Source organism: Nanorana parkeri, unplaced genomic scaffold, assembly GCF_000935625.1.
Source record: "Nanorana parkeri isolate BGI_ZX_2015 unplaced genomic scaffold, ASM93562v1 scaffold67, whole genome shotgun sequence".
Lineage (NCBI taxonomy): Eukaryota > Metazoa > Chordata > Amphibia > Anura > Dicroglossidae > Nanorana > Nanorana parkeri.
In genome coordinates this window covers 1447818-1460059 of record NW_017306335.1, presented here as the reverse complement: position 1 = coordinate 1460059, position 12242 = coordinate 1447818, and the positions used below count along the sequence as shown (strand labels likewise).

The 12242-nt window shown below is 46.4% G+C and overlaps 1 protein-coding gene across 1 annotated transcript in view; it reads left to right on the top strand.

Annotated features, from left to right (window-relative positions):
• The first annotated feature begins 4931 nt into the window (after positions 1-4931).
• The window catches only part of LOC108804602 (uncharacterized protein ENSP00000372125), an 8846-nt gene continuing 1535 nt past the window's right edge, over positions 4932-12242 (top strand). Inside the window, exons 1-2 of the mRNA XM_018576427.1 lie at positions 4932-4950; positions 8848-9358. Coding sequence (XP_018431929.1) covers positions 4932-4950; positions 8848-9358 — 530 coding nt within the window. The remainder of the gene's footprint in view (positions 4951-8847; positions 9359-12242) is intronic.

Here is a 12242-nt window from a genome sequence, read left to right as displayed (position 1 = left end):
AGCTATTGGCAGGATTTGGTTGTGTAAATGTATGCTATTCTTTTGCATGCATAGCAAGGTCAGAGATTAAGCCCATATGAGAATCTCTTCTACAATGAGCAGTCCACAGTGGAAGATCTGCTTTGGCTCCTTCTTTGTAATACTCTTTCCAGCGGAAGGCTAGAATGTCGGCCTTCAGTACACGGGATCTGCTTCCAGAGTCAGCCTAACACTGCAGCATTAATCCAGACGCTGACAGACAAAAGCAAGCATTTCATTTAGCTGCTGCATGCTCAAGCACTCTTCTCTCGGTTACACATGCTCTCTAAATTATGTAAACCAAATTGCTTTTTCCCTAAACCGATGCACTGCACCCTCTCTATTTTCATGTTTTGTATTAAGTCTAAAAATATTTAATGTTTACTTGTGTACATACTGTATATTCCTCATGTGTAGCTTCCGTCGTCACTTTATTGTCTTGTAAATGATTTTTAAAGTATTAAAGGGGTAACTGCACATTCTGACAAATGTATTGCTAGTTGAGGTTATAGGGCAGTGGGGTATATACCCTGCCTATAAAAAATGCGGAGAGGCCCCTGTGCATTAGGAGGATTATGCCCTGACTATGGGAGGACATTGTTCTTGGGGGATTATGCCCCGCTTAAGGGAGGGTACTGCTCGAGTCACCTATAGGAAGGCAGTGTTGGGGTATATCCCCCACCTATAGAAGTCACTTTACTTTGAGGTATATTCCTCCTTATAGGTTTGCTGCCCTGGGACTAGCACTGCATCTAAAAGTTGGGCAATGGGATCTTACGCTATGGCAAGTAACAGCCATCCTTGCAAGTTGATTAAAACCTCTAGTGAGAGAAATCTGCAGGCAGTCTTTGCTGACCTTAAAATGCTCATTTCTTGGCTTTCACATTGACCTTTAGGCTCCAATACTTCTCGACAAGGAATAAGGGTGCAGAACAGAAGTTTTGACTTCATTTGTCTGATCCAGGTTGGTGAGTCAAAAGTCTGGATGCCAGAGAACCAGGACATTAGCGTTTTGAGGAGGAGCAATGGCAGATGGCATATTTCTCTCTGCTCAGTTTTCCCTTCTGTCTTTCTGCCAATTCTACAGAAGATTTTATTGTAAAAAATGTATAAAAAGTCTGTCACTAGCAATATTATGACTGTAAAGCTGAAATCTACGTTTTAATGTATTATTTATATTATTAATCATGGGATTATTAGAAAATAATTATGTGCTTCGGGTGTGTTTGGATTTTGTCTTCTGTGTCTTTGTATGTGTTGAACATTAATAAAACAAAAAAAAGGAAAACCTTTTGTTCTCAGGACATCAAATCATTTTTCTTGTTGGCATTTACAGGACAATAGTCTTGATCATGAGTTATATGCACGTACCTTCAGCTTATGGGAAACTGGCAAAACAAAGCTATTGGACAGCCCCATATAACCTCCCCCTCCCAATCCTAGCAAGCCTCAGTGTCCTGAGGTAATGGACTCCTCTCTTTTGAGAGAAGCAAACCACTTTCACTAAGGCCTTGTTCACACCAAATAAAAAAACTGCAGCAAACCCTATTTTACCTGCTCTGGAACGCATGCAAACACATCGCAAACGCACTGAAAGCCCATTTTAAACACAAAAAATAATAATTTTTGCAGAATCTCATGCAGATCTGGTCTGCATTTGGTGTGAACAAGGCCTTAGAATTCTGGAGAAAAGGAAAAAACAATCATCATGTTTACCTGCACCACTGCTACTGCAGTTTCCCGTGGCAGCTTTCCAGATAGGATGACCCCTCAGCTGAGCCTTGGGAACCCTGCATGGATGAGGACTTAGGGACAGTCTGTAATGGGTCGGGCAATGGATGCTACTTGGGGCATTTATCTTGGTGTGTGGTAAAACATGTTGAGTTATCTGCTGCTGTTACTACCATGGCAGTCTGTTACTACCATGGCAGTCTGTCAGATCCTTGCAGTCTGAATCAAAACATGTAGCTTGAGACCCCAAATCCATTCCAATGGATCCATCTCTGCCTCAGCACCTGGAACTCCTGCCTGTGGCCTTGCATCACTGCATCGATGGTTTGGCAGACGCACCTCACCAAATTTCTAGGATAAGCCTTCTTGTCACATGCGGCAGATCCTATGGCTCTAATGATGGTCTGCAGAGCTTGTGTGCCTGGAGGGGATGCCTTTCATCTGGGAACACCTCTTTGGTGACTTCCTTGGACACCTATATCAAGGAGGTCAGGGGTGGCAAGAGTACCTTTTTGACTTTCAGAAATTTGTTATTAAATATTTGACAACACAAAGAAATACAATACACAAGGCATCTCATATGGTAAGCATGGATATACAATCAACTTGAATGAAGTGTCACTGCCATAAGTAGAACACATTGCTCGGAAAGCAAAAAGGATCATGTATGATTAAACCATTGGTCCTTGTGATGTATCAAACATATCTGATGCCCACAAAAGGACAAAGACAAGAGCGGACAATACATAGGAAGCTCAAAAGAATAGTAGTAGGGAACAAAAAAGGGTAAGGCAATAGGCAAGAAAAGGGTTAGGGTGCCCACACACCTTACGATTATCGTACGATAATCGCGGGAAATCCCGCGATCGTACGATGTTCGTAAGGTGTGTGGAAGCCGTGCGACCTCTACTACTGTAAGGTCGCACGACTTTAAATTTACGGACATGTTTGAAAACCCGCCGAGCATCGTACGATGTTCGGCGGGTTTGTGGCATGTCCGTACGATAACAGCCGCACGGGCCGGGGTGCGCAAGCGCACACTGCCCGTTCGGCATTGCGGTCATTGTAAGCCCGCCCCTCAGGGGGCGTGGCTTGCGATCATCGCAAGTACGATCTGCCTATGCAACATAGGCAGATCGTACGTTTTTTTAAGTACCTTACAACCATCGCAAGACAAAAGTCTTGCGATGGTTGTAAGGTGTGTGCCCAGCCTTAGAAAGGCATCCAAGATGAGGCTATAAGTCGGCACTACAACACAAACATCAGATTAAAGAGTCTCGGAAATGTTCAGGTATCGCATTCAAGGGTCCCACACCTCAAATTTGTCACAAATATCCCTAAGAATGCTACTCCTCTTTTCATGTACCATTATCCACGACAGTTTAGAGACAACTTGTCTGAACGGAACTGTCGGGGTTTTCCAGACCTTTGCCAAATTCATTTTTGCAGCTAGAAAAAAGAATGACCGTAATTTATCTTCGGACCTGGATATACCTGGGACTGGACGGTTCAATAGGATATACTGTGGAGGTCGGATCTGGAGTACTTTATAGATCAAAGCATAAAGTCTATTCTAGTATGTGCAGGGAAGTGGGCGTTCCCACCAGGTATCCAACATAGTCCCATTGAGTCCGCAGCCCTTAAAGCATAGAGATGACTGGCCTGGGTAGATAGCAGACAATCTGGATGGCACCATATACTGTACCAGTGGGAAAGAACTTTATAATTGGTGTCGATCAGGGATACATTAAGCAGTCCTTTGGACATCCTGGAGCAACAGGTGTGCCATAGTTCCAAGGGTAGCTCAGTCCGCAATTCCTTTTCCCAGAATATCATAAAAAAACAACTTTGAGGAGGGATATCCACCCACGTGGAGTAGTCAATTGCATACACCTCCATTCATATGAAGTGGCAAAAGGAGAGTTCACTGTAGGTACACTCACGGAACTCAGAAAATAGTGAAGTTGTCTGTAACTAAACCGTTCAGTGGGTGGCATATTTAATGTATTCAGGCAATATGTTAATGTAATAGGTTGACGGGCTTTAAAAAATCTACCAATGCGATAAAAAGACCTTTATCAGTCCACCACTGAAATGCATGTGGTTGAGATCCCGGCGGGAAGTTAGGAGTGCAGAGTATCGGCACCAAAGGAGCGTGGATAGTGGCTAGATTATAAATCCTTTGGAGATGGTCCCATAAGGACAGGGTCGGCGTGAGGACCACCGTCTGTCGTCTAGGAAGAGCACCTTTTTTTTTTCTTTCTGTAAATAGAAGGCAAAATCCCCCCCAGGCAAATCGTTGGCTACTAGAACCAAGAAGAGTTCCTTTTATTACTCCCAGGCTTTCACCTCCAAGTCGAGTTCCTTGTTCTGCCATAATCTATAGACTTCCAAGCCCACTAAATCCATAGCCATGCCCTCCTTGCAATGAGTGGGGGCTCCTACTTCTCAGATTGGAGAGGAACGCCTGACAGCCTTCTCAGCTATCTGGTCCCAACAAACTCCAGGTGTTTGGGTCCAGGGTGTTGTATCGAGGGGCTACCAACGAAAGATTTGGTTTCTGCCTCCACCATGCTTCTTCCTTTCAAATGTGCCATTTTCCCAGCAAAAAAAAAAAAACTAGATCTCTACTCTGCTCTCCAGCAACTCCTTTCTTAGGGGGTCATTGCCCCTGTTTGAGCGGAGTTGCACTGTGCAATAGGGTGCAGTAAATGGATAGTACTGTACGTTTAGAGCAGGGATGGCCAAACTCCGGCCCTCCAGCTGTGGTGAAACTACAAATCCCATGAAGCATCTCTCTCCGGGAGTCTGTGGCTGTGAGAATTTTGCAAAGCCTCATGGGATTCATAGTTCCACCACAGCTGGAGGGCCGCAGTTTGGCCATCCCCGGTTTAGAGCAATGCTTTAGTGTTAGGGGGCCCTGAGTCTTACAAGAATCTGATGCCAGTTTCGGATTTGAGCTTTTTCATGCTGCTCCGAGTTTATCTGGCTCTCATTTGCCTGTTTACATGGGCCTGTTACAATATATGTGGACGCACACGGCAATAAAAACTGGACAGGGCTTCAAAACTTTCCCCACTTTGTTCAAACACTCTATGGATTGTAAACAAAGTTATGTTGAAGCAGATATACAGGTTAGTCAGGAACAAACAGAGCAAAGCTCTCCGATTCCAAATCCACCAATGACGAGCTCAGATGTCGGTAAGAGCCACCTTGTGCCGAGTTACAGCACGTAAGCTGTTCAGGATAAGGTCAATAAAGCTTGAGATAGTTTTTTCCTGAATACAGAGAGGTTTTTTTGGCCGTTCAGAATGGAATTCTGTGAATTCGTTTTCTTCCACACAGTATTGTCTAACAGAAAGCAATGAACATTTACAAGCTCACCGGGCGGGCCCCTACCTTCACGGACTGACCCACATGAGACTGGGACCCGTTGCTCCGTCCGGCGCCCCCCCTCAGCTTAACGCCCGGAGCAGACACACCGGCCGCCCCCCCCGGTTGTTACGCCACTGCTCACCGTCACTCCACTTGTTAAACATACTCTCTGTACGTACACAGATGATATATTGTCTGCATTCAGCACAGACAAGGCACCTATTCGTAAAAACCTCAGTTACAATCAGGGCCGGATTTACTTTCTCTCTGCTGCCCCAAGGCCAGGTTCCTCAATGCGCCATCCTACCCGCCAAACCCCCCCCACCCATGGAGAATGGCAGACCTGCATGCTGCATACAATGTCGCCGAGATCACTTGTACAGAACAAGCGGCGGCTTCCCCGCTGTACATTTAGCTCTGCGTGCCCAAAAAATGACTATACGCCCAGGCATCGGGAGATAGAAATTCCACACCCATGCTGCCCCTCTACTCCATGCTGCCCCGAGGCAGGGCCTTGGTTGGTCTCGTGGGAAATCCCACCCTGGATACAATATAGCCCTGGGCATAATACAAAATGACATGATTCAGTCTGTTAGGAGTATTAAGGTCCCTTTTACAGGGACTGGGGAAATTTCCATTGACTTTCTGTCCTGGACACACAAAATGAAGTAAGGAGAATTCCCCTCTTAGACAGTTGTCACCAGAACAGATGTCCACATTGGAAGATTTTTCCCTCGCCTCCTGTTCTGGTTATAACTGTAAAATGTTGGATTTCGAGAAATAGAGATTATGAATTAATTCAGTGGAGACACAGACCGCAATAAAACTTTAAAAGGGGCTCTAATCTTTCCCCACTCCATCTACAATTAGGAGAAAACAGATTTGGGTATACAGCCCAAAGCTGGCACTGGATGAGGCCGTAACCCCCATCTGGTAACAAGGATATGAGAACAAGACCAGGTGGTAACCTAGCATGGAGAACCAATGCCTGATATTAACTCAATCTTTTACAACATTCCGGTAAAAATAATTGTGCTTTTGATCATAATATAGATACAGATTAAAGTAAACCTTTAGCCAAAAATAACAAGATAAAATGCATAGCCCCTTAACAGAGTAAATAAAATTGACTTTTGCTGCAATATTCAGCTTCAATCCAGAGATCCCCCCCCCCCCCCGCAGTACTTTTTTCTGCCACTAGATGTCCTCAGTCTGATCGCCAGCACCATTCAGCTTATTTCCTCCAAGTCCAGGTTGTCCTGGGCCCGCCCCCAGCCTGTGACTGGACAGTGAAAGGAAAAGCTGCATGGTGATGAGCTCATCTTTCATCACTCTGCTCTCTCCCTTCAGCATGCTTCTTGTCAGAACCTGATCTGATTGGCTCCCTGTAATGCTTCTTCTCACACCCCAGCCCTGCTGTTCAGGGACTACCGGAGGCTGATTCTAGGTCATATTCAGGTGCTTATGCTGCTTGCATTTACAAGATACATGTAATGATGTTTTAATTATTACAGATGTATTTGTATGTTTTATATCTGCATAATGTTCAGCTTTAACAGACATTTTTAAAGGAAAATGCTCACAACAATCTTTGAATATTGCAGACCTGAAAAAAAAAGCACAAATGAGGAGTGTTTGGCCGGCATATGAACTTAGTCCATTCATTGTTACCCTGACCACACATTCATTGTGCACAGACTTGTGAGCACACATGCACCTCCCCTCCCCTCCCCGGGCTGTTACCATGGATAGAAGACACACACACACATACATACAAGGACTGCCTGCAAAGGGCGACAATGTGGAGTCACCTCTACTAGTCCGGTGAGTTTATCTTCTCTCCGTCCCCAATCTCAAAATGTCATTGACAGTCATCTACCCCAAACCCCCACAATATGTTGCTATGGGGTATAACACAGGATTTCCGTGTGCTTTGGTTCTGTACATGGGACATGGCAATCTGGGGTTTTCTTGGGGCACATGCAGCCCTCAGACAATTTAAAGTGTATCTAAAATGATACCAATTTTTAGCTTTGGAAGAGTTGGAACCTTTTTAGGTGATGGAGTCACTGAAATCTAGACATGTGTGATTCGTTTCGGAAAGATTAGTTATTCGGACCAACTTTCGGAAATTCAGAGATTCGGATATATCCGAATCTCCGAATGACAGAAATGCCGAATGCAAACAAATCCGCATTTCCAATAGTGAAAATTGCGGACGAAATTCATTAGCGGTAGTCTAGGAATTTTCGTTTGTGGATGAATATTCGTTGCAGCAAAGTGAGGGGGGGGGGGGGGGAATACTTTTTTTTTTTTTTTACAGTCTGCAGAAGATACTTTTAACCCTTTAGTGAATGAGTACCCCTTACTCATTCACAAGGGGGGCAGCATCTTTCAATTAAAGGGGTACTCCGATGCAAATAAGCCCCCTTGCCCGCAGACCCCCACAACCGCCGGGTCAGAAAAACAAATGAAGGTTTTCACCAATATAACCTGATTCCGTTATTTCCTTGTCTATTCTGGAGCTCCATTTACAATTTGTGTGCGTCAGTTGTGGTGCACTGAATTGCATTGATTGATACGGTGTATGTGCATTGTGAGCCCATTCAGAACGAAAATACACAGCACATATTAAAATGCATCTTTAAACACAAGTGGAAATACTGAGTCCAGCCTCATACAGTTTTCATTTTTTAACCCTCTGTCTGCAAAAACCTTCATCGCTCTCTGGTTAGTAGGGTAAGCGGTTTTATGACCATGCTTGCAGGCTGCAGTAGCCTCAGTCTGCCAGATGGTGGCGCTGCAGCCTTAATGGAAATGTGCTATATGCAACCCGGCCTGTAAAATTTGGCTGCAAAACCTTGGGGGGGGAGATGTATCAAAACTGAAGCAGACAAAATCTGCAGCAGTTGCCCATGGCAACCAATCAGCTTCTCTCCTCAGTTTGTTCAGTTAAGATTTCAGAATGAAAGAGAGAGGCTGATTGGTTGCCATGCACAGCTCCTCCAGATTTTGTCTGCTCCAGTTGTGATAAATTCCCTTCCTTGACTTTAGGCCCCATTCGCACTTAGGCGTAGCAGGAGCACGCATCGCGTTTTTGCGACTTTTTGCTTCTGTGTTTTCAGCGCATCTCCATTGGGTTATCTGTACGCACGACAAACGCAGAGAAGTAGTGCATGTACCAAAATCTGTGACATGCGTTCCGTGTTTTGTTCATGCTCGTCTGTGAGAATTTTGCGGTGCCTCTAACTGGTAATGGCACAGGAAGTACGTTTTCGAACCCGCTTCAAAGTGCGCATATCTGTGCGTGTTCGCCGCACGTTCACGGAATGCCTAGCTGTGCATGGGGACCCCACAGGCTTCAGTACTTACTAGAGGCCAGAATACTAGAAGAAGAGGCTCTGTCCAGAGTACATTAGAGGAAACCTGTACTATAAGGAATACAGAGGCTGCTACTGCTGGCTCCTCCCTCTGAAAATGCTAGTTGCCTGGTTGTTATGCTGGGGCTTAAATAATCTTATTAGGATTTGATAATATTTTCTTGAAACCTTGGTTGTGACTATTTGTAAATATATTTATGTATGGAGACCATTGTTGATCGTTACAAATGCAGGCCCTGTTTTCTGTAGTGCTGTACAGTGATTGAGCTTTACTGTTCCCCTCTCTCAATAGAAGTCTATGGGTCAGGTCTGACTTGATTAAAAAGCTTGGTTTCTGTTTCAGGTTTTTCCAGGTCTACAGACATGTCAATGGCAGTGATTCCCTCCCCCCACCCTGAGCCCCTGCTATCAGAGCCCCCGGTTCACTCCCCTGGCTTTGCTCCCCGTGGCATCCATCGGCTGTTATTCCAGAGCCCCCCTTATAGTGATGCTAAATTAGAGCTGCTGAGAAAACTGAGAAGCCCCCTGAGGGTGGAGCAGCCTCCTTCTCACACCCTGGGCTACGTGACCTGGCTAGAGGTCAGCCGGCTGCCCCCTCTCCTCCCGCTGCTCCCAGACCGACCGTACGATAGCGCTGTGTGGAGACAGGTAACCGTGGCCCCCGCCAGCGCCAGACCCAGAGAGCCCATCCCTGCGCCCTCTCGAATGGAGGAGAACACATGGAGTAAGTTCACTCGTTGCAGTGGAGTTCAGAGAGACACGAGGGAAGCACGTGCTTTAAATATCCGGAGCCAAGGAAGAGCTCCCGCTATGGACTCACACGGGAACATCCTTCCACCTCCTGGGCACAAACGGTGAGTGGACCGAGTTCTCTGGTTGGTGTAAAGCTTTGTAGCCGCTCCAGTGCCTATAACATGCTCTGAAGAGTGTGGCTCCCATTTTCTGAGGCTACAGTTATTTCCCGAGAGTGCCTCTGCTGTGCTTTGTAACTGACCTGCTGAAACTCCTCCCCGTCCCTAGTTCATGTGCGGGAAATATGACAATGTATCAGCTGCTAATGGGAGAAACTGTAAGGGCTCATTCACACGGGTAACGGCCGGCCCGTACAGCTCCGTGCTGCGTGCACGGCCGTATCGGGCCACTCCCGGGAAGGACATGTGCTGCGTGTGATTAGTACGCAGCCCCCGTCCTTCTCTATGGGACTATCCGGGCGTACGCCCCCCTACGCTCACCCCAGGTGCAGGACCTCCGTGCGGGTGAGCGGTACTCGTACGCTGACAGGATGGATCCTGTCTGCGTCCGAGCCGGGGCACCTGCACCTGTACATCCCTGCACCTGGGGTGAGCGTATGGCCGCGTACTCCCATAGAGAAAGACAGGGGCTGCATACTAATCACACGCAGCACCTGTCCTTCCCGGGAGCTGCCCGATACGGCCGTGCATGCAGCACGGAGCTGTACTGGCCGGCCGTTACCCGTGTGAATGAGGCCTAAACCGAAATATGTATTACCACAGGAAGTGATGGCAAGTTTCTCCATCAGGGGCATGGAGAAAAGCAAAAGCAAAAGGACAAAAGCAAAAGACAATTTTTTGTAGAGTGGGGAAGTGTTGGAGCTCCTGACAATGTTTTTACTGCTGTCTTTGCCTTCCTGTCCCAGGGACGCGCGCTCCGTCTGTTTCTTGTACGGGTGTCACAGGCACAGGAAGTAAAGGAAAATCTCCTCAAAGCGGTCACAGAGAGAAATAAAGAGCCCGACATCAATTGTAACTCTTCTGCACTCTCAAATGTATTGCCTGGAGTTAAGGTGCCCATACACCTTACAAATATCGATGCGAGCGCGTTTCCGTCCGATATGCGTAAGGTTGATGGGCAGTGTACAACCGCAAATACTCTACAATCCATCGACTTTTGACTATCCAGCGGGTTAGAAAACTTCGGTCGATCGTACAATTTTCGCATGGTTGGTGGCGTTTTCGTACGTCAAAATTCGTACGATTTACACTGCTCATGCGCAAACGGAAATGCGTGCGGTCAAATACGACAATTCGTCCAGGTGCTTTTTTCTAATTCCTGCTGATTGAACCTTGTGATAATCGGGGCAGGATGGGGCCGCCAAAATCGTACAACGGTTCCAACATCGGACCGATTTTCGTCTAGACAGCCTCATGTCTGTGAAGGGGGTTGTATCTGTCCCATCTCGGTGTCATTCTGCAGTCTGTGTACTCTGATCTCCCTGCCGTGGAGATTCTTGCTGTAGGAAAACCAAACCAGAGAAAGCTGCACTCTGCAAGTCAGAAAGATGAAATGGTTAATATATTACATGTTATGTTCACCCGGGGAAGGAAATCAAAAATTAGACTGAAATAATCAATCAATCAAATATACATTCCCTCTACAGCAAGGGTAGGAAACATCAGCCCTCCAGCTGTGGGGAAACTACAAGTCCCATCATGCTTCTGGGAGTCATGCCTGTGGTTGTCAGAGTCTTGCAATGCCTCATGGGACTTGTAGTTCCACCACAATTGGAGTGCCGAGGTTGCCTACCCCTGGTCTCAAGTGCATGTAACATCGAGCGCTAAAATCTGATGAAATGTTAATATCAAAAGTCATTTTCTACATTTTTTACATTTACATCTGTCATTGCAATCATTCCTGATGATCCTGACATGGAGGTCCTTGTTCAGGCATTTCCTGTTGTAGGGTGACAACACTCCATCCCTGTCTCCCATTTGGGCGCCGATGTGGTCACACAGGCTTCCAATTAAGACCCAGTGTGGCTGTTTCACTTCTCACTAAACAGACACGGTCCACTGTTGTCACCATCTGGAACCCCCCCCTAAGAAATGCCATGCAGCCATTGCTGGAGTGTATGTAGACAGGAAGTGGCTGCAAATAGGCTGCAGGAAATCATCAGCAACGAGATGTAACAAAGGATGTAAAAATGGGGATAACAAAACAAACATTTTATTTAAAATATTGGCAATTGTTTATGATAAACATCACCCAGAGGAGATGTCATCCTGCAAGGGATCATAGCTAACTTGAGTAGTACAAATGTCAAGCCGCACACCGCTATTCTGAACACCTTAAAAACAACTGATTTAGCAGAAATTAGGACACTCCACCCGCACCTCCCCTCTGACGCGTTCTGCCCCCTGCTGGGGCTAATATTTATATTTATATATAAATATTGCTGTAAAGTTTGGTATTATATGGAGGGAAGTATCGGAGTTGATGATGGAAATATCTGGCTTATAGAAAATGTACAGTATATGGATAGGACAAGATTAAGAGGGTGCGTATACTGTAAGTACTCCTACTGCCCCATCTCTCCTTGCTCTCTGAGTAAGCCCCAGGGGCAAAACGTGTCGGGAGGGGTGGGTGGCGTGTCCTATTTCTGCCGGATTAATAAGCAGTTTGGAATAGCCTTGTACGGCTTGTACTACGCAAGTTTGTTTAGAAAGTGATGAATTCCAGAGGTAAGGTACACCTACCGCTGAGGTGGGTACCACAGGGGACCTGAGGACCTACCACAGAGGACCTGGGAGTAGATGACCTGGGGACCTACCACAAGAGACCTGGGAGCAGAGGACCTGGGAGTAGATGACTTGGGGACCTACCACAGAAGACCTGAGGACCTACCACAGGGGACCTGGGAGTAGATGACCTGGGGACCTACCACAGAGGACCTGGGAGCAGATGACCGGGGGCCCGACCGCAGATGACCTGGGGACCTAC